At 36.8% G+C, this 25162-nt stretch overlaps 1 protein-coding gene across 2 annotated transcripts in view; it reads right to left on the reverse strand.

The window, feature by feature from the left end:
* SBF2 (SET binding factor 2) overlaps window positions 1-25162 on the reverse strand; it is a 509481-nt gene that overhangs the window by 53177 nt on the left and 431142 nt on the right. Inside the window, exons 27-29 of one of the 2 annotated variants that reach the window (XM_036762803.1) lie at window positions 13779-13975; window positions 4084-4224; window positions 3100-3195 (exon numbers count right to left, since the gene is read on the reverse strand). In XM_036762803.1, the coding sequence (XP_036618698.1) occupies window positions 3100-3195; window positions 4084-4224; window positions 13779-13975 (434 nt within the window). The remainder of the gene's footprint in view (window positions 1-3099; window positions 3196-4083; window positions 4225-13778; window positions 13976-25162) is intronic. The other variant, XM_036762802.1, reaches the window with a different exon arrangement.

Here is a 25162-nt window from a genome sequence, read left to right on the forward strand (position 1 = left end):
CTAAAAGCATGCCTGCTCTTGATGTTTGAAGAAGCCCATGTAGATTTTAATTCTGTCTTCATCACATCAATTATCATTAGGAATTTCCCTCTTTAGGCAAGGATATTACACATTTAGCGAACAAGATAATTTGCTATTGATTGGCTTCTACAAAGCTACAAACTCCAGGAGGTGTGATGGGTATCTGAATCATGCTATATCAGATCTCACATCACAGGGCAGTGGGGATGCGGTTTATTTCATATATAATCATAGAACGCTTACTGCAACACATTTAGAGCAACAGAAATACTTGCTAGGCACACACAGACACAAATGCTTCTACCAGTGATGGGGTGACAGTGATTCTGGGCCACTTCTAGTGCCCTTGCAAAGAAAAGCATGCATTCTTCTTGGAAGGATCCTCTCTGACAGGCATCACAAAGGGCTGAGTTTCTACATGGCTAGAAGCCAGCATAACCCCTTGTATGCTTCTCTGTTTGAGAGCATTTTTGTGATAGGAGAAGCATAACCAAGTCTTAGGAAAACACTTTCTAGTTCACATCTGCTCAGCTAAAAGAGGTATCCTTAAATGTGGTGTACTGAGCTTGCTTTAGGTGCCATGCTAATGGATATTTTTAAGCTTAGGGAAACAGAATGGTAGACTTGATAATTTAGAATATGTATGAATTTTTTTTTCAGATCTGTAATTTCATGGTATAGGGATCTCATGGAGAGAAAATGTGCTCTGTCAATGAACACTGGAAACTGCTTCATAACATATAGTCTTGGAGAGGCACCTGGGGACTCATAGCCAGCAGACGCCAGAGATGGGGCTTGAACCCAGGCCTTTCTGACTCTCTTGCTGCCCTTATATATGCATATATATAAAAATAAATTATATATATATGTATATATATATATACATATATATATATACACACACATATATGTATGACAAAAGGTTGTGGAAAAAAATAGAAGTATCCCTCTGAACATATGAAAACATACCAAGTTATGGACATGGTGGAGAATGATGGATGTTTCAGAACACAGAGAACTGTACCTTGATTATGGACTCTTTCCTTAGCTGTTGATTTGGGGTTTGTCTGAATGAAACATTTATCTCTGTGCCCAGACACTGGTAGGTAGAATTAAAGGCGGGAGAAGGCATGGGATAGGCAGTGAAGCAAAAGTCACAGTAGAATGAGAAGGAAGAAATTGGTTACTAATTTTCCCAGGAATTTAACATTGAAGAGAAAATATTATGAAACCACAGTAAAAAAAAAGTACAAGATTCAACTCATCCCACACCAAAAGATGAACCATACTCCTGTGCAATGAAATTTCAGTACCTGTTTTTTTCAAAGGTACCAAATTTCATAAATATTCCATGAAACTTGAAATGGGCAGTGCAACTGAGAGGCGTCACTGTTGAATTATACCAAAAGGAACCAGATTCTTGGGGGCTCCATTCAGCCAGAAACACATTTCCTCAATAAAATAACCACTTCTTTTTAGAGCTTCCTGGGCTGACAGGGAAATGCCAGCCAGCAGTCAGAGCACTTGTGGAGGCCAGTATAAATCAGACCTGCACAGCAGCAAATTGGGATGAACAAACCATGGAACCATTTGGTATAGCCAAAGACACATTCATTAAAAAGCACAACGACGACGACGACAACAGCGATAAGAGCTCCCGTTTCAAAAATAAATGCCTTTACTCATAAGCTGCATCTCTCTGCCACGACTACACAGGCATTTATGTAAGCAGCATGAACCCATAATCCTGTCTTTACATCTACAAGTGCTCCAGTGAGGCCCCACATGGGACATTGTTCCTCAAGCACCTATTTGCACCAAAGTGAGAGGCAGAATTAGAGATGGTCCTTTTGTATTTTGCGTGATATAAATTAGGTTCTTTCCGAGAAAATGGATTTTTATAACTGAGGTCACCACAAGTGAATGTAGGCTTTAGGCCATGGGGGGTCTCTATGAAGCACAAAAGCCATGGTTATAAGATGGCAGTATAAGAATGGAAAAAGTGCTTCTGAGGGTCTGATCCAGGTCTGGTGACTGGCTGCCATGCACTGCCAAATGGCTTGGTCAATATTTTACCCCGGAAACCAGCTGCTTCCTAATGATGTTCGATGACTTTTGTAGCACTATGTGTCGAAGGGGCCTGGAAGGCCTCAATAGGATTATCGAATAGACTGACAATTAAGTTCAGCCATAGTCTTGGGCAGCAGGTCTGTGCTCAGTGATACATGGAGGCCTATTTCAGTCACTTCTCCATGATCTGAACTAAGGGAAGAAAGGAGAAGAAAATGGAAACGAATTACAGGCTCCAAGGAGCTGCACGTGGGTGACAGGAGGCAGAGGGGAGGAGGGTGCAGCTTGGATGAGGAGCTCTCTCCCCTGATTCACCTAGAGATGGAATGGTGCTCTTCTCCCTGCCTCTCATGGGGAAGTACACGCTGTGGTGCCCTTTGGGACTCTTGGGGTTAACGTGGTCTTTTCTAAACTGTTATCTCCCTTCCTCCTAACATCAGCTGCTCTTTACGAGGAAGGAGGCATTGAGCAAATAATCCAGCATGCAGACTTTACTTTTATAATGACACCTAACCCTCCAAATCAGAAGCTCAGAGGTAACAACAGTTGTCCCGGATAAGCACGAGCCCCCAGGGTCCAACATATGCTGTCTCTGCTTAGCTACAGGGCTGGACCTGGCGGTCCCATGACTAAAAATTGGGACCACTATGGAGCTCTCATCCAGTTGAGTCATTCTTCAGGTTGGGTCATTTTTGCATTTCCCCAAGCAGTCCCCTTTTTCCCTCTGAGATTTTCTGAATGTCCTCAAGTAAAAGAGATTTGTAAGCCTCGGATTACTATGATACCACTTGATTATGCATTTAAGCTTGCCTCTTAACATTTTATTAATTCATTAAGCAATAATTTACAAGAAAAGGTGGTTACAAAACATGAAAAATTAATGGATATAAAGTGCTCCATGGAGACTTAAACAATTAACTATGAGCTTATGAGTTCCACTTTCACTTTTTATGGGGCATTTTGTTTTCAATTACATCAGTGCTCAGTTATAAAATTAATCTTACTAACCTCCTCGGGTAAAGCTATTGGATGGATTTACATCCAAATGTCCTGGCACTACCTGCTTGAGCACAGTGGACATTCTTGAAGTCTTTCGCTCAGAGCCTAAAGTCAGCCAAAAAGAAGAATAAAAACTATCACGTTGTTCAAGTTAACATTACTCAAATGACATACTGTTCTCTTCATGTATAACAGGTCCAATTGCTGCCAAATACTGTACTTTTTAAGCACCCAAAGCTGTATTAGAGATAATAAGGAGACATGATTACTCTGTCAGAGATAACGTACACATTTGCAAGATTATGGAGGGTTAGGTCTAGCCAATGCAATCAAAGAACTCAATGATGAATGCAGCAAAGCAAGCATGCTTTCTAGATGGTGTTACTTTACAATAAAAGCCATCTTCTGCGTCTGCTGGGCTGATTCAAACAGGTGATTATGCCAAGTAGACCAACTTCTCAAGTCACATGCACCTATGTCTAACACATCAGGGTTACCTTTACATGAACCCTATCAGGTTTCATCACATGATAACTGAAACAGAACATGAATGTAAGTCTCAATGGCTTCATCCAGATCTAGCCAAAACACACTGAACTCCAAGGCATTCTCTAAAATACAGGTGGTAATAAGATAGGGCAGTAATTTGGGGAATTTGAAACTACATATATGATAATGCAGACACATATTCCCCTATAATTTCTGTAACATCATTAACAATTTGGGATTTGGAAATCACTTCATAAAATTTCAGCTGAAAAAAAGATTCTCACTTAAAGCAAAATGAAACTTCTCCTACTTCACTAGTCTTCCACCCCTCATTCCAACTTTAAAAAATGACATTTAAATCTGGTCATTCCTGACCGGGATAGGTAACCAACCTCATTTCTAAGTAGCCAGAGCCCAGCAATCTCCCAGTGATACCCCACTGACAGGAGCAACCAACTCATCCCGCTCCTTCCCGAGTAAGAGTCATCTCTCAGAAGACCTTACCTGGAGACAGAGCAAGCGCTGGCCTGACAGTGAGTGTGTTGCTGCCGCTGAGTTTCTGATGAACTGAAATCGCATTCAGTAAAGCTTGCAAGTATTTTTCCTGTTCTATACTACTTGATGTTTCCAAAGAGGAGGTGGGAGCTAGAGAGAGATGAAATAAAAGGTCAAAGGGAAGAAGCAGTGACTATACCAATACAACTTGGGCCCAAAGTACTTGTAAGCCACTTTTTCATGGTCTTATTCACGCTCATGTCAAACTAAGCTTCATGTTACCAGTTTATATATGCGTGCGTGCACACACACACACACACACACACACACACACACACACACACCCAAACTACTTGAAATAGCCCCATTTCAAGAAATATACACTATATTCATTACGAAAATCTCCTCTATTTCATCATTCCTCATAAATTTAGCAGAGTGAGGATCTCTGGTCAAATCTGGCTGTGCACACCAGAATCGGTCACATTGGGGAAAATGGCTCTACCATCCCATGCAGGTGACTGTGTTCCAATCCAACTCTGCCATGTAAGCCTGGCACATACATAAGTTAACAAATACAACTGCTGAATTTCCTGATCATGTAGCTGCTGCTCCTACAGTGGTTGGAAGGACCAAAGAAACTGGTATTGCTAGTGCCACATCTGAAAGCACTGTACTTGACATGAATACAGATTTGGTTTTCTGTGGAGTGGAAAGGACCCTGGATGAGGAGTTAACAGACCTATGTTCTGTCACTTGCTAGCTGTGCATAGCTGGGCAAGTGACTTCCCTGGTCCAGATGTTAGTTTCCTCATTTGTAATAGAAGGTAGTTGAATTTTTCAATGTCTAATACCCAATGTCTTTCTGAGCTGAGAAAAAAAGAAGTGTGTTTAAAATCCCTATACCTTCCTTCCCTTGGCTCTGTGGATAAGTAAAAGAGCTGCTGTCCTCTGCAAACATTATCAAGTATTGCTCATATCTCTCTTAAGGGGGAGAACAGAGCCCATCCACATGGAAATCTTTTGGTTTATATGACTTGAGGGGTTAATGCATTTTCTTTATCTATTCACCATAAGCCTGGCCTCAGTCTATAATTTGCACCCGTCTTTTTTTAACTAGAAAAGAGGAAAACAAAAAAAATGTTTAGATTTTTTTCCTATTTAAAAGTGAAAAGTATTTAGATGAAAGAAGCAGCACTTCATTGAAAGGCTTAAACAAACAAAAAAAAGCTAACATCACAAGCTTAAAGTCTCATCTGGAGTCCTGGAATGACTCAGGGCTGTTATGTAACTCAGACATACATATATGCTATTATAACTGCAATACAGCTTGGGCAAATTTCATAGGGCCAGCAATTTAGAGAGGTCAATTACCTAAAATTACAAAAATGTTCAGACTTCAATACACATGGTCTTAAATTATTCTATACCAGGAGCAGAGGATGCCTTTGCTTTAACTGAGCCAAACGGGACAAAAGGAGGCAGCTGACATCAGAAAAGGTCAAAGAATATGGAAGGATGCTAGGGGGACTAAAGGTAGTTTAGGTAGCAAGGAGGAGACTCGTAGGCAGAGTTGCTGCCCATATCTTGCTTTATTCTTTCTTTGGGGGTAATAAGTCAGAGCAGAGCTTCTCATCCTTTCTTGTCATAGATCCCTCTGGTGAAGCCCAAAGATCCTTTCTCAGAGTAATTTTTTTAAATACACAAAGAGAATACATAGGATTATGAGGAAAACAATGATATTGAAATACAGTTTATTAACCTATTTTAAAACACAAATTCATAGATGTCAAGTTAAGAAACCCTGACATAGAGAAAGAATCTCATCCTTCACTTATTCATTTATATGGAAATTAGAGATGTGTTATGGGTACTTATATTACTTTTTAAAAACTAAATTAACTTTTTTGGAAAACAAAGATCTCCCTTTTCTCCCTCCTAATCCCAACCACCACTGAGAAAGCAAGAAAAACAAAATTCCTGATGCAAACATGTATAGTCAAGCAAAACCAATTCTTGCAGTGGCCAGGTAAAACAATGTCTCCATCTGTACTCAAGTCCAGGAGATGAGCTTCATCATGAGCCCAATGTAATTGTGGCTAATTATTTTCTGATCAGAGTTCCCAAGTCTCTCAAAGTTGTTTGTCTTTACACTACTGTTGCTATTTTATCACTTGCTCTCCCAGTTCAGCTCACTTCTCTCAACAGTTCAAATAAGTCTGCATAGGTTTCTCTGAAATCTCCACCATCATTTCTTACGGCATAATGGCATTCCATCACATTTATATACCATACCTTCTTCAGCTAGTTAATAATAATCTAATAATAATAATAATCTAATTTTTTTCCACTAAAAAAAGAGCTGTTATAATATTTTTGTACATATGAGTCCTTTCCCTCTTTCCTTGATTTCTCTGGGGCCATAAAGACATGGTAGTGGTATTGTGGATCAAAGGGCATAATTTCAAACTGCTTTCCAGAATGGTTAGAACAATTCATAGTTTGACCAAGAGAGTATTAATGTACCTATTTCCCTGCAACTTTTCTAGCATTTGTCATTTCTCTTTTCTGTTCTACATTGCCAATATGACAGGTGTAAGGTAGCACCCTAGAGGTATTTTAATTTGTATTTATCTAATCACTAGTGATTTAAATAACTTTCATGTGGCTATTAAAAGCTTGGATTTCTCCCTTTGAAACCTACCAATTCATATCCTTTGACTACTTTTCAAGTGGAGAATAGCTTTTATTTTTACAATTTTGGATCAGTTCCATATATATCTTAGAAATGAGACTTTGGGGGCAGCTAGGTGGCACAGTAGATAGAGCCCTAGCCCTGGAGTCAGGCGGACCTGAGTTCAGATCTGACCTCAGATATTTACTAGCTGTGGGACCCTGGGCAGGTCACTTAACCCCAACTGCCTCCAAAATATAACCAAAACGAGACCTTGATCAGAGAAACTTGCTGCAAAGATTTCCCCCCTACTCCTCCCCAGGCACTTCCTTCTCTTCTAATTTTAGCTAAATTGGCTGTTCAAAAATTTCTTAATTTTATGTAATTAAAATTGTCCACTTTCTCACTCTGCTAATTGTCCTGTGAACCTCTCTTGTTTGGTTATGAACTTCTCCCCATCTATAGATAAGATATGTCATTACTTTCTTGCTCCTCTAATTTATTTATCATATCACCCTTTATATCTAAGACATATACCCATTTCTAACTTATCTTGGTTTATGATGTGAGATGTTGGTTCTCTACCTAGTTTCTGCCAGATGGCTTTCCAATTTTCCCAAGTTTTTGTTAAATAGTGAGTTTTTTTCTAAATAGCTGGGGTCTTTCAGTTTATAAAACACTGTGATTGTTTGCTTCAGTATACTGTGCACCTAACCTGTTCTAATGATCTGCCTCTCTATTTTTAATCAGTTTCAATTTGTTTTGATACTGCTTTGCAGTAGTCTGAAATCTGATCGTGCTAGACCCACTTCGTTCCCATTTTTACCTACAAATTTCCTTGACATTCTTAATCTTTTGTTCTTCCAAGTGAATTTTTTTCTTAATTTTTTAAGCTCTACATTAAGTAACCTTTTGACAGTTAGATTGGTAAGGCACTGAATAAATTAATTTAGGACATACGGTCATTTTTGTTATATTGGCTTGGCCTACCCAGGAGCAATGAATATTTCCCCAATTATGTAAAACTGTTTTCATTTGTGTAAACAGTGTTTTGTACATATAGTTTTTCCATGTGCCTTGGCTGTAAAGTCCCAAGGATTTTACACTTTTTGTAATTATTTTAAATGGAATTTCTTTTTCTATTTTTCTTCCTGCTGGATTTTGTTGGTAATATATGAAATGTTAATAATTTATAGGGATTTATTTTATGTCTTGCAACTTTGATAAAATTGTTAATTGTTTTGATTAGCTTTTTTAGTTGCCTCTTTAGGGTTCTCCAAGTAAGTCATCATTTCTTCTGAAAAAAAATGTTTTTTTCTTTGCCTATGCTTTTCTTGAAATTTCTTTTTCTTGTCTTATAGCTAGCATTTCTAGCACTATTTTGAAGAGCAGTAATGATTATGGACATCCTTATTTTACTACTGATCTGACTGGAAAGGCTTCTGGTTTATCCCCATTACAGATAATGCTGGATCTTCCTTTTAGATAAATACTACTTACCACATTAATGAAAGTTCCATTTATTCTTATATTTTCTAGTGATTTTTTTTTTAAAAAGCAGGAATAGGTATTGTATCTTGTCAAAATCTTTTTCTGTATCTATTGATCACATGAAATTTGCTATTCTTGTTATAAGGTCAATTACGTTTATAGTTTTCCTGATATTGAACCATCTCGGCATTCCTAGTATAAATCCAATCAGGCAACAGTGCATATATATGATATGTTGCTATAGTTTCCTTGCTAATATTTAAAATTTTTTGGAGATCAATATTCATTAGGGATATCTCTATACTGCTTGCTTTCTCTAGTTTGACTCTCCCTAGTTTAGATATTAGGACCATATTTGTGTCACAGAAGGAATTTGGTAAGGCTTCTTTCCTTATTTGAACAGTTTATGTAATAGTGTAATCAATTGTTCTTAAAATATTTGATAGAATTTGTAAATCCATTTGGCTCTAGGGTATTTTTCTTTGGAATTTCATTTACAATTCGTTTAGTTTCTTTCTCTAGTATTGGGTTAAATCCTTTATTTCTTGCTCTGTTAATCTGACAATTAATATTTTTATAAATATTCATTCATTTCATTTAGATTGTCTTTATTATTGGCAAATAACTAGGTGAAATAGTTCCTATTTCTTCTTAATTGGTTGTGAATTTACCTTTTCATTTTTGATACTTGTAATTTGGTTTTCTTCTTTCTTTCCTGTCTTTTTTTTTTTTAACAAGTTAGCTAATGGTTTATGTACTCTGATGCTTAAAAAAAAAAAAGCTCCAAGATTTATTTTTTTAATTCAATGGGTTTTTGCTTTCATTTTTAATCTCTTCCTTGATTTTCAAGGTTTCTATTTTAGTTTGGTAATTCAATGGGCTTTTTGCTTTCAAATTTAATCTTTTTGGTTTTTATGACCTCTATTGTGGTGTTTAATTGGAGTTTTTAATTTCCTGGTTTTCCAGGTTTTTTTTTTCTTTAGCTGCATGACCAATATCTATTCTCTTTTTGTTGACAAAATTGTTTAGAGATATAAATCTTCCCCAAGGGCTGTTTTGACTGAATACCCAAAATTTTGGTGTCTCACTGTTGTCATTATCTTAAAGGAAGTTAATGATTTTTTAAAATGATTTGCTCTTTGGCCAGTCCATTCTTTACAATTAGTCTCTAATTAATTTTTAATAATTTCAGTGGCCTTTTACTGAACATAATTTTTTTTAATTGCATGTTGTTCACAGAAGATGTGTTTGCTATTTTTGCTTTTCTATATTTTCTACATTTGTTTGTGAAGATGTGCTTGTTTTATGCCTTACTACATGGCCATTTTTTGTGAAGATTACCATGCACAGTGAGAAATACAAACACACACACACTCTTTTATTTCTTTTCTATTCCCATTCAATAGTCTCTAGGTCTATTATTAATTACTTTTCTAAAATTCTACTCGGGTTCACACTTTTGTTTTTGTTTAGATTTATTTAGGTCTGAGTAAATTAAGATACACCACTATTACAATTTCAACATTTCTCCCTATAATTCATTTAATTTTTCCTTTAAGTATTTAGATTTTATGCTATTTGATGCATATATGTTTAGGATTTATAATAATTCATTATCTATGATTTCTTTCAGCAACATGTAGTTTCCCTGTTTCTCTTCTAATTAAGTCTATTTTTGTTGTTGCTTAGTCTAAGATCATGGTTGCTTTGTTGTTGTTGTTTAATCATTTTCAATTGTGTCCAACTCTTCATGACCCCTTTTGGGGTTTTCTTGGCAAAGATACTGTAGTGGTTTGCTCATTTAACAGATGAGAAAACTAGGCAAACAGGGTTAAGTTACTTGCCCAGGGTCACACAGCTAGTAAGTGCTTGAGGCCCAATTTGAACTCATCTTCCTGACTCTAAGCATAACATTGTACCCACTGTGCTGCCTAACTGCCCAATCTACCCTTGCCTTTTTAACTTTAGCTGAAACATATTAGATTTTGCTTCAGCTCCTCATTTGAACTCTGTGTGTCTTTTGTTTCTCAAATATTTTTCCTGGAGACAACATATTTTTGGATTCCACTTTCTAATCCATTATTCTGCTATCCTTTCCCATTTTATAGGTGAGTTCATACTATTTACAGTCACAGTTATGATTGTTAATTGTGAATTTCTCTCCATTTTTTTATATTTTTCCTTCTCTTTGTTTTTTGCCCCTTCTTTAAAAAGAACATGAGTGTGGTTAGAGAGTACCAAGTGAATTCAGGACAAGATTTGTTCTAGGTTTAGTGTAATCTGCCTCTGCTCACCTACTCATCTTCTCTTTCCCTTGCCCAGAACCCAATAATAGATTCCTATCCTTTCCTTTGAGTCTCTCCTTGAAATCAATGCTTCTTAGTCAGAACTTATTTTTAAGACTAATCCATCCTTTAATCTAATATAAATAATTTATCTTTATTTAATCTTTTATGATTTTTCTCTCACAGTTACCTTTCTGTTTCTCTTGAGTCTCAAGTTTTATTTCAAAGTTTCTAGACAACTCTGGTCTTTTCATTAGAAGCACTTGGAAATCTTCTATTTTATTAAAGATTCATTTTACTCTTGTAGGATTATACTCAGTTTTTCTGGGCAAGTTATTCTTGGTTTACACCTATACCTTTTGCCTTCTGGAATACCATATTCCAAGCTCTCTGCTTCTTTATGTGTGATCCTGCCTGTGGCTCCTTGGTACTTGCATTCTTTCTTTCTAGCTCTTTGTAATATATTTTTTCTTTTACTTGGAAGCTTTGCATTTTGGCTACAATATTTTTGGGAATTTTCTTCTCAGAATTTCTTTCTGGAGGTGACTGGTAGTGACCCAAAGAAGTCTGTTCCTTTCTATTTCTATTTACTCTCTGGTTCTAAGAGATCTAGGGAGTTTCTTTTCATGATTTCTTGCAATTTGGTGTCTAGGCTCTTTTTTTGGTCATTGATTTCAGAGAGTCAATTTTCTCCCTTTGATCTGTTTTGCAGGTCATGTTTTTTTTTTCCTATGAGATACCTTACATTTTCTTCCATATTTCTCAGTCTTTTGATTTTGAATACTTCTTGTTGTCTCGGAGTCTTTAGCTTTATTTGGTCCATTCTAAACTTCTGGAAGTTTGTTTCTTCTCTAAGATTTTGTATCTTTTGTTCCAAGCTATAATTTCCTTTTCCAAATCCACTTCTTGTAATTTTGATGATATTAAAGTGAGGACTACAGAGGTTGAATGGCTTGCCCAAGGTAATCTGCTTTCCAATTTTTTCTTCTAGTGATCACATTTGATTTTTAAAATCACTTAGTAATTACTATCCTTTTTTTGATTTTGTTTTATTTTAAACTGTTGTTTCATTTCTTCTATGAATTCTAGTGGAACTTGTGTCCAAGCTGAATTTTTCATTTGAAATTGCTTGTAGACCTCTTGGAATCATTCTCTTCTTCTAAGTTTGTGTCTCTAGAAATGCCATCATCATAATAGTTCTTTATGGTGGGATTTTAAAAAAATTTACTCATTCTTTCGGCTTACTTCCAGGCTTTGAACTTTATGTTAGAACTTTGCTCTTTGCACTTGTGGAGGGAACATCTGGGCTGAGCTTATCTCCTCCTGGGTCTTTCTGCTGCTTTCTTGGGGTATTGAATGTTGTGTTATTTTAAAACCTCAGAGACAGATCAGGCTTTGGATCTCTAAGCTTTTGATGCTCCCAAACTCTTGTGATTGTTAAAAGTGCATTTTTAATAGCTAAAAGTGGTCTGTTAAGAGCTGACATAACTAACTCCATTTTGTTCTATATTCATCATCTTGCTTCAGCATATACTGTAGGACCAGCTTACAACATACTGATTTCTTTTAATATCTCCTTTATGCTTCTGCTAACAAAAAAAAGTTTTATCATTGGAAAGGAATATTTTCATAGACCCAGGAAAGTCTGTTCCTCTTCTTTTCCTTGTCTCACAAGGTACATATGATTCTCTTTGATCTAATGTGAATGGCTATGTTTAACCAGGACATACTTGTCTTTTAACTAGCGATGAGCATCTTCTTTTGTTGTAACAAATACACCTTTCCTTTCTACACAACCAACCTGCTTTGTAACAAGTATGTGTCCTTTTTGCCTCAGATAAAGATTGATTACATGAATTACCAGCTGAATTCTAAGAACTTCACATGTCTATCAACTGCTGGTAGAGTGTATTTCACTCTGAATGAATAAACTGCAATTTTTCTATCTGTCTTATGTTGGATTATCGGCAGTACTTAGCTAATGAATATGAAGAAAACTCATGCAACATGATTCAGGGAAAAGTGTGATCACTGCCTTCATGGTCTGAGCTCTACAGATTCCTGACCTGAGTTTGGGAATGCACCACACTCCCCTGAGCTTGCCTCTGGTTGGAAGTTCCAGTTAGATTGCTGCTACACTCAGCCACTTTCACACACTTGGATAGCTCTGCTGATTCAGAGCAACAGAAATGTAGGCTCCTTTTTGCTTTGGCATTCCTACCCTAGTTATGACCCTGAAGGCTTCAGATTGTGCTGGAGTCTAGAAATGAGACACTGTGGAACTGCTGGGTCTGAGCCACACAGCACTATTTGCTTCTGAACTCACTCTTCACCCAGCATACAGACTTGGGCCCAAGCCTGCTATTCATCCCAGAACATTACCCTTAGATACATGTTCTGCCCCCCTCAGTCTGTTCTAGATCTGTGACCTGAAATTGTGTAGTAAATGACAGAACTGCCAGCAGGTGTCTGCTCCTGCATCCTGCAGAAAGTGAGAATCCTCCTAGGGGGGTCTGGGATCTCTAACTGACCTGGTGCATAGCCTTGGCCTTCTGGAATGCCCCATATAGCATACCTTTGGCCAGACCTCCTTCTCCAGGGTCCACAAACCTGTCTATTTTCTCAGACTAGAAATATGACACACTGTCATTTTTCTTTGAATTCCCAATTAGGGCTTGGTATGTGCATTTTCTAGGTCTTTGTGGAAATGTTTGGAAGAGTTCAGCAGTTCTTCATCCTGCTACTCTGTCATCTTGGTTCTGCCAGGTACTTTTTCAAGACTACTTTGTGAGAAATTCTTTTAGTAAGATCCAAGTAAGCAAGCGATTGAAATAAGAATGGACTACCAGCAGTCAAGGTTGGCGTAGTTTTGGCTCATGTTATGGTTAACAAATATGGTAAAATTGGAAAAGGCTTTAATCAGCTAAATGACTGTATGACATAGAAAGAAAAAGTGACAGAAGTAAATGGTGAGAATGGTGAAATTGAGAACCTGGGAGAAAACAAGGAAAACCTAGGCATGGGTTAGGACTAAGGCTGGAGATATGAGGACCCTTATGGATCATCCAGTCCAATTCTCTCCTGTTAGAAAAAGAAAAATAGATTTGAAGAGGGAAAGTGACTTGGCCATGCCAAGACAGAAAATTAACGGAAGAGCTGGGACTAGGATAGCAGCATACTGTGCCCTGATCATGGCTTCTCTTGGTGAGGGAAATGAACACATTCAGCCTGTATGGGCTACACTGAACGCTTACCTGTAGAATGAGGATTTGGAGATTTGAAAAGCCCAACGACTCCTTTTCCATGGAATCCACCAGCTCGAAGCAGCAGGGTACTGGTTTTGGTGTTTTTCCAGCAGACAACAGGCAGGCGATTTTGCCGATAGCAGCGAGCCACTCTTGATAAGCTACTGTCCTGGACAGCTTGAGGTACCACTAAAAGCCCTGGGTAGCTTCAGTTCCATAGTGAGGGAGGAAAGGAGGGAGGGAGGGAGAGGGAAGTAGGGTGAGAGGGAAAGGGAGAAGGAGTGAGAGTGGGAGAGGAGAGGGAAGGAAGGAGGGAGGAGAAAGAGGGAAAGGGAAGAAAAGATAGAGGGAGAAAGGAGAGAGAGAGAGAGGGAGAGAGGGAGAGAGGGAGGGAGGGGTTGGGAGGTGGGAGGGAGAGAAGACAGAAGGAGAGTGAAAGAAAGTATATGAATATCAAAATGATTGTTCAAAGCCCCAGAAAATCTCATTTTTAGGACAGGATCACAATTTAAATGGTAACCTGTGCAATATCTTGGGGGAGTAGACTGGCTTATGTCAACAATTTGTTCCCTTCATTTATTTCTAAGATGAATTTTGAAATGAGAAACTTTTTTTTTAAAAGTAGGACACTTTCAATGACAATTGCATCCCTTAGTGGCACAAGTTCTGTTTTTAGAGGACTCAAAGCAAAGCTGACTAGTGAGAAGTCTGCAGTTTGAACCTGTTTTTTCCCCTTGTGCTGTTTCTTAATTTAGCTCTGTTTTTCCTCAACTTGAAATAAAGACTGTAAAGATTAATGGTTTGGTGTCCGGTTTATGAGAATGACATGTCACAGTGCCAGCAGCTCACTGGATCACTGAAAACAAAACAAAGGCTTTAGCACCAGGATATATGATTGCCTGAGATGGCTAAAGGATTAAAAATGAAAAACAAATCATTGCTGGTGTGAGGACAATATGTTCAAATGTCAAATTGTGTTTAAATATTTTATTAATACTGAACACTGATACTTATTTTAAAAACAGATTAGTTAAAAATTGTAGAACACTAGGCAGGGAGAACAGAAAAACAGATGAGCATCTTATTTTACAATTCAGTGAGTGTAACAAGATGGGCAGGTTTCAAGGAATTTAATGTACTTCCTTCTATGAGTCAATTTAGAAACTCAACCCCAAGGAGATTTCACACCCACGACTATCCTCCTTTCTCTAGTCTGTGGGTGGCTCAGCTCTGATGCTGATGAGGAAGGCCCCTATATAGATATGCTGGTTACCTCTTTCAACAAAGAAAGATGCAAAAATCATTTTTCAAGCTTCTAAGCTCATGTTTCTAAAGCATTTTGAAGGTTGGGTACCATAGGTAGCCTTATTCTAGATTTCTAATATGTAGTAAAATCTTATTAATTCAAATTAACTGTGGGAGAATCCATTTCCAAATTGCTAAAAAAACCCAAATTGTCAATACAATCATATATTACATATAAACCAGAAGATCATGGACTTAGAGCTGAAAGGGCTATCTAACCCTGTCCCTCATTTTGCAGATATGAAAGTGAAGACAACAGAAATTGAATGACTTGTTTCAGGTCACACAAGCAGACGTTGACAGATCCAGGATTTGAATCCAGGTCCTTTGATTGCATATCTAGGACTCTCTCCACTATGCCATTCTGTAAACATCCTATTCTTTAAAGTTCAGGTCAAATACTGTCTCCTCCATGAAGGAGGATCTGTCCCACCTTCCTTCCCAGAAAAGAATGGTTTTTTCACCCTTGGATCTTTGTTCTACTTTCATACAGTTATCATGTTCTATTTTATATTATAGTCATTTGTATTTGTGTCTTATTCACTTAACTATACTTTCCATGAGGGATAAGACCATATCTTACTTATCTCTGCGTCTTTATAATGACTGTGTGACTATGGTTAGATCACTCAGTGTCTTGTGCAACTCCTTAAGACTATAAAAGAGAATTCCCAATACACATTGATAGAGGAAGTTTCCATTCTTAAAGCTCCCTAGACAATTAAATTACAGGTCTGAAATAACAACAACAAAAAACTCAATAACAAAATTCAGCACACACAGTCCCTGAGTAGAGTAGAAGGAGGTAAGGAGAGTAGCTTCAAGCATTGGTTAAGTGCAGATTTTGGCAGTTGTGTGGACACTGGACTACAGCCAATTTGTTCCCTTTGTTCCATTAAGAAATCTCAACTCATCTTGCTTCCATCTTGCTCCATGCACTCTATGGGCCTTCTCATTCCCTCTATTTTCTCCAAGTGGACCATCTTCTCTTCTACCCTTCCTTATCAAGCAGTCCTTTTTTATTTTTTAATTTTAAACATTTTATTTCTTCCAACATTCATTTAAAAATTTTTTGAGTTCCAAATTCTCTCCCTTCCTTACTCCTTTCCCCTCTCACTGAAAAGGTAAGCAATTTGATATAGGTTATACATGTGTAGTCATGCAAAACATAGTTCTGAATTAGTCACATTGTGAAAGAAAACATAGACCTATGGGGAAAAAACATAAAAACTTAAAGAAAGTTAAAAAAAATAGTGTACTTTGGTTTGTATTCAGATTCTATCAGTTCTTTCTCTGGGGTGGTCAGCATTTCATCTTAAGTCCTTCAAAACTGTCTTAGATCTTTGAATTGCTAAGAATAGCTAAGTCATTCACAGTTGATCATTATACAATATTGCTATTACTGCATACAATGCTTTCTTGGTTCTGTCACTTCACTTCGCATAATTTCATGCAAGTCTTTCCAGGTTTTTCTGAAAGCATCTTGCTCATCATTTCTTATAATGAAATAATATTCCACCACAATCATATACAACTTGTTCAGCCATTCCCCAATTGATGGGCATCCCCTCAATTTCCAATTCTTTGCCACCATAAAAGGAGCTGCTATAAGCATTTTTGTAGATAAAGGACCTTTTCTTCTTCTTTTTAAAAATTTTCTTTGAGATACAGACCTACTACCGGTATTGCTGGGTCAAAGGGTATACATGGTTTTATAGCTCTTTGGGCATAGTTCCAAATTGCTCTTCAGGCTGGATCGGTTCATAACTCCATGAACAGTGCATTAGTATCCAATTTTCCCACATCCCCTCCAACCTTAGTCCTTTTCCTTTGCTGTCATATTAGATAATCTGATAGGTGTAAGGTGGTACCCTAGAGTTGTTTTAATTTGTAATTTTCTAATCAATAGTGATTTAGGGGACTTTTTCATATGACTATAGATAGCTTTGATTTCTTTGCCTGAAAACTGCCTGTTCATATCCTTTGACCACTTATCAACTGTGGAATGATTTGTATTCTCATAAATTTGACTCAGTTCTCCATATATTTGAGAAATGAGGCTTTTATCAGAGAAATTTGCTATAAAAATTTCCCCCTAGTTTTCTGCTTTCCTTCTAATCTTGGCTGCATTGGTTTTGTTCATGCAAAAACTTTTCAGTTTAATGTAACCAAAATCATCTATTTTACATTTACATCCATTTTACATCCTGTAAAATTTGTTTGGTAATAAGTTCTTCCCTTATCCATAAATCTGACATGTAAACTATTTCATGCTTCCCTAATTTGCCTATAGTATCACACTTTATGTCTAAATGACATACCCATTTTGACCTTATCTTGATAAGGTGTGAGATTCTGACAAAAGGTTTTTCTGCATGTATTGAGATAATTGTATGATTTTTGTTAGTTTTGTTATGGTCAATTATGATGATAGTTTTCATAATTATTGAACCAGTGCTGCATTCCTGGTATAAATTCCACCTAGTCATAGTGTATAATCCTTGTGATACAGTGCTGTAAACTCCTTGATAGTATTTTATTTAAAATTTTTGCATCCATATTCTATATACATATATGGAAATTGGTTTATAGTTTTCTTTCTCTGTTTTTGCTCTTCCTGGTTTAGGTATCAGCACCATGTCTGTATCATAAAAGAAATTTGGCAGGATTCCTTCTTTGCCTACTTTCCCACATGGTTTATATAATATTGGAATTAATTGTTCTTTAAATGTTTGGTACAATTCACTTGTGAATCTATCTGGTTCTGCCAATTTTTTCTTAGGGAGCGCAATGATGGTTCAATTTCTTTTTCTAAGGTGGATTATTTAACTATTTTATTTCCTTTTCTGTTAATCTGGGCAATTTATATTTTTGTAAATATTCATCCATTTCACTTAGATTGTCAGATTTATTGTCATATAATTGGGCAAAATAGCTCCTACTAATTGCTTTAATTTCCTCTTCATTGGTGGTGAATTCACCCTTTTCATTTTTGATATGGGTAACTTGGTTTTCTTCTTTTTAAAATCGAATTAACCAATAATTTATGTATTTTTATCATTTCCCTACCATAAAACCAGCTCCTAGTTTTATATATTAGTTTAATGGTTTTCTTACTTTTAATTTTATTGACCTCTCCTTTGATTTTCAGGAATTCCAACTCGGTGTTTAATTAGGGATTCAAAATTTGTTCTTTTTCTGGTTCTTTTTTTAACTGCCTGCCCAATTCATTGATCTGTTCATTCTCTATTTTATTGATGTAAGCATTTAGAGACATAAATTTCCTTCTAAATATTGCTCTGGCTGTATCCCATAAATTTTGGTACTTTGTCTCATTGTTGTCACTCTCCTTAATGAAATTACTGATTATTTCTATGATTTGTTCTTTGACCCATTCATTCTTTAGGATTATTTAGTTTCCAATTAATTTTTAATCTATTTTTTCATGGTCCTTTATTGAATGTAATTTTTATTGTATTATTATTTGAAAAGGATGTATTTAATATTCCTGCTTTTCTTTTTTTTGTAATTCTTTTTTTTTTATTTTTAGTTTGCAACACACGGTTCTACATAATTTTGAGTTCCAGATTTTCTTCCCTCCGTCCCCCCCCTCCAAGACAGCACGGAATCCCATATAACTTCCATGTATAACTTTGCATTGAATTAATTTACACACTAGTCAAGTTGTGGAGAGGAATTATGACCAATGGAATGAATCATGAGAAAGAAGAAACAGAACCAAAAAAAAAAAACCAACCCAAAAACAAAAACAAAAGAGAGAAAAAAAAGGGGGGGGATAAAAAGGTGAGCATGAAGTGTGCCTCAATCAGCATTCATATTTCATAGTTCTTTCTCTGGTTGTAGGTAGCATTCTCCACTGTGGGTCCTTTGGAGTTGTCTTTGCACATTGTGTTGCTGAGAAGAGCAAAGTCTGTCAGGGTTAGTCCTCACAGAATCCATATATCTGTGGTTGTGTACAATGTTCTCCTGGCTCTGCTCCGCTCACTCAGCATTATGTCGTGTAGGTTTTTCCAGGTTGTTATGAAGTTTGTATCATCCCCGTTTCTTGTAGCACAATAGTATTCCACTATCTTCGTATACCACAGCTTGTTCAGCCATTCCCCAATTGATGGGCATCCCTTTGATTTCCAATTCTTAGCTACTACAAAAAGAGCCGCTATAAATTCTTTTGTACAGATGGGTCCTTTTCCCACTTGTGTGATCTCTTTGGGATACAACCCTAGAAGTGGTATTGCTGGGTCAAAAGGTATGAACATTTTTATAGCCCTTTGGGCATAGTTCCAGATTGCTCTCCAAAATGGCTGGATCAGTTCACAACTCCACCATCAATGTAACAATGTTCCAATTTTCCCACATCCTCTCCAGCATTCATCATTTTCCTGTTTTGTTATTTTAGCCAATCTGACAGGAGAGATGTGGTATCTAAGAGTTGTTTTGATTTGCATTTCTCTAATCAGTAGTGATTTAAAGCATTTTTTTCATATGCCCATAGATATCTTTAATTTCTTCCTCTGAAAACTGTCTGTTCATATCCTTTGACCATTTCTCAATTGGGGAATCACTTGTATTCCTGTATATTTGGTTCAGTTCCTTGTATATTTTAGAAATGAAGCCTTTATCAGAGACACTAGTTGTAAAGATTTTCTCCCAATTTTCTGCTTCCCTCCTAATCTTTGTTGCATTGGCTTTTTTTTTGTACAAAAACATTTCAATTTAACATAATCAAATTTATCCGTTTTGCATTTTGTAATGCTCTCTATCTCTTGTTGGGTCATGAATTCTTTTCTTTTTCATAAATCTGATAGGTAAACTATTCCTTGCTCTTCCAAATTGCTTATAGTTTCAGCCTTTATTCCTAAATCATGAACCCATTTGGATTTTATTTTGGTATACGGTGTAAGATATTGGTCTATGTCCAGTTTCTGCCCTACCATTTTCCAATTTTCCCAGCAGTTTTTGTGCAATAGTGAATTCTTAGCCCAGAAGCTGGCCTCTTTGGGTTTATCAAAGACTAATTGCTATAGTCGTTGACTTCTCCATCTTGTGTACCTATCCTAGTCCACTGATCCACAACTCTGTTTCTTAGCCAGTACCAGGTAGTTTTGATGACTGCTGCTCTATGATACAGTTTAATATCTGGTATGGCTAGGCCACCTTCTCTAGCATTTCTTTTCATTAATTCTCTAGATATTCTAGACCTCTTGTTCTTCCAGATGAATTTTGTTATTATTTTATCCAGCACCGTAAAATAATTTTTCGGTAGTTCAAATGGTATGGCACTGAATAGATATATTAATTTAGGTAAAATTGTCATTTTTATTATATTACCTCAGCCTAACCATGAGCAACTGATATTTTTCCATTTATTTAGATCTGACTTTATTTGCGTGAAAAGTGTTTCATTATTATGTTCATATAGGCCCTCGGTTTGTCTTGGCAGATAGACTCCCAAATATTTTATAGCATCTACAGTAACTTTGAATGGAATTTCTCTTTCTATCTCTTGCTGTTGGGCTTTGTTAGTAACGTATAGGAATGCTGAGGATTTATGTGAGTTTATTTTATATCCTGCAACTTTGCTAAAGTTGTTTATTATTTCAAGTAGTTTTTTACTTGATTCTCTAGGATTCTCTAAGTAAATCATCATATCTGCAAAAAGTGATAATTTAGCTCCTTCTTTGCCTATTCTAATTCCTTCAATTTCTTTTTCTTCTCTTATTGCTACAGCTAATGTTTCTAGTACCAAATTGAATAATAGGGGTGATAATGGACATCCTTGTTTCACCCCTGATCTTATTGGGAATGCATCTAGCTTATCCCCATTACAAATAATGCTTGTTGATGGTTTTAGGTAGATGCTATTTATAATTTTAAGGAAGGTTCCATCTATTCCTATGCTTTCTAGTGTTTTTAATAGGAATGGGTATTGTATTTTGTCAAAGGCTTTTTCTGCATCTATTGAGATGATCATATGGTTTCTGCTAGTTTTGTTGATGATATGGTCAATTATGCTAATCATTTTCCGAATATTGAACCAGCCTTGCATTCCTGGAATAAATCCTACCTAGTCATAGTGTATCATTCTCGTGATAAGTTGCTGCAATCTTTTGGCTAATATTTTATTTAAAATTTTTGCATCAATATTCATTAGGGAAATTGGTCTATAACTTTCTTTCTCTGTTTTGACTCTACCTGTTTTGGGTATTAGTACCATATTTCTGCCATAAAACGAATTTGGTAGGACTCCTTCTTAACATATTTTCCCAAATAGTCTACAAAGTACAGGAATTAATTGTTCTTTAAATGTTTGATAGAATTCACATGTAAAATCATCTGGCCCTGGAGATTTTTTCCTAGGGAGTTCATTGATGGCTTGCTCAATTTCTTTTTCTGAGATGGGGTTATTTAGAAATTTTACTTCCTTTTCTGTTAACCTGGGCAATTTACATTTTTGTAGATATTCATCAATATCTCAGGTTGTCAAATTTATGGGCATACAATTGGGCAAAATAATTCCTAATTATTGTTTTGATTTCCTCTTCATTAGAGGTGAACTCACCCTTTTCATTTTGCATACTGGTAATTTGATTTTCTTCTTTCTTTTTTTTTAATCAAATTGACCAAAGATTTATCATTTTTATTGGTTTTTTCATAAAACCAGATCTTTGTTTTATTTATTAATTTAATAGTTTTCTTGGTTTCAATCTTATTAATCTCTCCTTTGATTTTCAGTATTTCGAATTTGGTATTTAATTGGGGATTTTCAATTTGTTCTTTTTCTAGCTTTTTCAGTTGTATGCCCAAATCATTGATCTCCTTTTCCCCTATTTTATTCATGTAAGCATTTAGAGATATAAAACTTCCGCTAAGAACTGCTTTTGCTGCAACCCATATGTTTTGGTATGTTGTCTCATTATTGTCATTCTCTTGAATGAAGTTATTAATTGTTTCTCTGATTTGTTCTTTGGCCCACTCATTCTTTAGAATTAGATTATTTAGTTTCCAATTAATTTTTAGCTTATTTTTCCATAGTTCTTTGTTACAAATAATTTTTATTGTATCAGATCTGAAAAGTATGCTTTGACTACTTCTGCCTTTTTGCACTGGATTGTGAGGTTTTTGTGCCCTAGTACATGGTCAATTTTTGAGTACGTGCCATGTACCGCTGAGAAGAAAGTATATTCCTTTTTATCCCCATTCAGTTTTCTCCAGAGGTCTATCATATCTGCCTTTTCTAAAATTCTGTTCACTTCCTTAACTTCTTTCTTATTTATTTTGAGGTTAGATTTATTGAGTTCAGAAAGGGGAAGGTTGAGGTTTCCCAATATTATAGTTTTGCTGTCTATTTCTTCCTGTAACTCCCTTAACCTCTCCTCTAAGAATCTGTATGCCATACCACTTGGTGCATATGTTGTTCCCTTCTTGAACCAGATCAGATGACAGTAAAGATCAAATACTGCTCTTCTCCCTCTCTTCTTTCCCTCTGCTAAAATGTGTTTTTGTGCCTTCTCATTTGGTGTAATTTACCCATTTCACCAATCTTATTCTTTAGGGACTTGATTTCGTCAGTGGATTTGTTTTTTCCCATTTTTTCTTTTACCTCCCTAATTTGTTTTTTAAAATCCTCCTTTAGCTCTTCCAGTAATGCTTTTTGGGCTTGAGACCAGTTCACACTACCTTTTGAGGTATCAGATGTGAGTATAGTGTCATTGCTACCCTCTTCCAAATTGGTATTTTGATCATGCCTGTCTCCATAAAAAGAATCAATGGTCCTCGGTTTTTTTGTGTTCTTCATGTTGGTTCCTGGCTTTACAATAAATTTCTGCTTTGGGGTCTCAGGGCTCTCTGTCCCAGCTTTCTTATTCTGGGGATTGTGAGTCTAGTTGTTGGCTTTGTGAATTATAGCCTTCAGTTTCCTGAGGTGTGGGGGAGGGGTCTGGCTGCCTGAGGTCTGTTCCCCTAGGGTTGCTCTCCAGTCCTGTTGCTCTTCAGCAATGGTCTCAGCTCTTTGTTGTTTGAGTTGGTATCTGGCACTTCCCTTGGGGGAGCAAGAGTATGTCTGGGCTCCTGGTGTTGACCCCTGCTGGCTCTGCCCCTCTGGGACTCAGGAACTCCCACTACTTGGCCACTGAAGCCCCACTTCTGTCTCCTCTATTCCAGTGTTTTTTTTCCAAGGAATTCTCTGCGTGGGGAGGGGAGGGATTAGAGCCATTTACCTGGCCATTATGTCTCCTGGAAGTTCAAGAATCCGCGTTTCATACCTTTGGGCTGCAAGTCTCAGGAGTTGATGTCTCACGGCCAGTGGCATTGTGCTGCCTCTTGTCGCTTCCACAAACTGCCGTCCTGTGTTGGGAGGCCTGGGGGTCTCCACTGGTTTCGGGCACCCAGCTTTCTCCCAGCCTGTCTCCCACTTGGGTTTTCCTGGCCACTTCCGCTTTGGTGCTGTCTGGAGCAGCTCTGCACGCCTAGTGCTCTCCAAGCCTACAGATTCATTCCTTCGGCCTTTCAGATCGAAAGGCCTGGAATTGGAAATCTGCCCCACTCAGACTGCTCTCGGCTTCTAACTCTCTCAAATCTGCTCAAATTCACTTTTTTATAGGAATCTGACAGAACTTGTAAGAGAGCTCCGGTAAGATGCTGTTTTCATGCGGCCATCTTGGCTCTGCCCCTCTATTCCTGCTTTTCTGCAATTGGTTGTAAGGTTTTTATGCCCTAATATGTGTTCGACATTTGTGTAGGTGCCATGTGTCACTGAGAAAAAGGTATATTCCTTTATACTCCCATTCTATTTTCTCCAGAGATCTATCATATCTAACTTTTAAAAAATCCTATTCATCTCCTTAACTTATTTATTGTTTATTTTGTGGTTGTATTTATCTAGTTCTGAGAGAAGAAAGTTGAATTCCCTCACTTATATAATTTTACTGTCTATTTCCTCCTGTAACTCATTTAACTTTTCCTTTAAGAATTTGGATGCTTTAAGTAGAGCCTACATCAGATTTCACACTATCTTGGGGAAGGGGGAGGAGAGGGGGGGAGGAAATTTTGAAACTCAAAATCTTATGGAAGTGAATATTGAAAACTAAAAAGAAATTAATTAATTTAAAAAAGAATTTGGATAAACACACACACACACACGTTTAGTATTGATACTACTTCATTGTCTATGATACCTTTTAGTAAGATGTAGTTTCTTTGCCTAACTCTTTTAATTAGGTCTACTTTTGCTTTTGCTTTGTCTGAGATCATGATTGTTACTATTGCTTTTTAACTTCAGCTGAAGCATAATAGATTTTGCTCTAGGCCCTTCCTTTCAAATCTGTGTGTCTCTCTGCTTCAGGTGTGTCTTGTAAATTACATTCTGTTGGATCTGGCTTTTAATCCACTCCAAGCAGTGAAATCTTTCTACCTAACTCCCTATCCCCAGTGAAGGCAATATTCCATCTATTATCTTCCTTCTCATATGCTGTGTGGGAAGGAGTCTTTCTGGTGGAGTAGAAAGATGCCAAATCCTCTAGGTTATATTAGATGACCCCTCAGGTTCCTTCCAAATGAGTCTATCCCCTAAGCCATTATAGTAATTTATTCACTTTCCCAGCCAAATGAATTTGCTCAAATATTTGTATTATTTTCATATCACAAATTACAAAGTTGACTTTGACCTCATTCACGCTGTGTCTCCCAATTGGTGCCTCTTGCCCTGTGTGCTGAAATTAGTAGTTACAGTTCTGTGCTCCACTTCCTTCTCTCCTCCTCTTTCTGAAGGCTACAAGCAGGTATCCTGAGCACTGTGGACTGAATTTAGGGTTGCTTAAGTATCTCCAATAATTCACTGAAGCTTTACTCTAAATTTAGTATACAGGTACATTACTTTCTATGATAAGATGCTTTATAAATATATGTCCTTACTAGATGTAAACTTTATCAGGGCAAGAATGAAAAAAAAACAAAACAAAAATAAAATAAGGGCCAGAATGATATCTTATCTAAACTTCCCCAATCAGGTGCTTAATAAATTTATTTGTTGAACTGAAGGATAAATACTTGAAGGATACCTATATTCCTGC

Source organism: Trichosurus vulpecula, chromosome 6, assembly GCF_011100635.1.
Source record: "Trichosurus vulpecula isolate mTriVul1 chromosome 6, mTriVul1.pri, whole genome shotgun sequence".
NCBI lineage: Eukaryota > Metazoa > Chordata > Mammalia > Diprotodontia > Phalangeridae > Trichosurus > Trichosurus vulpecula.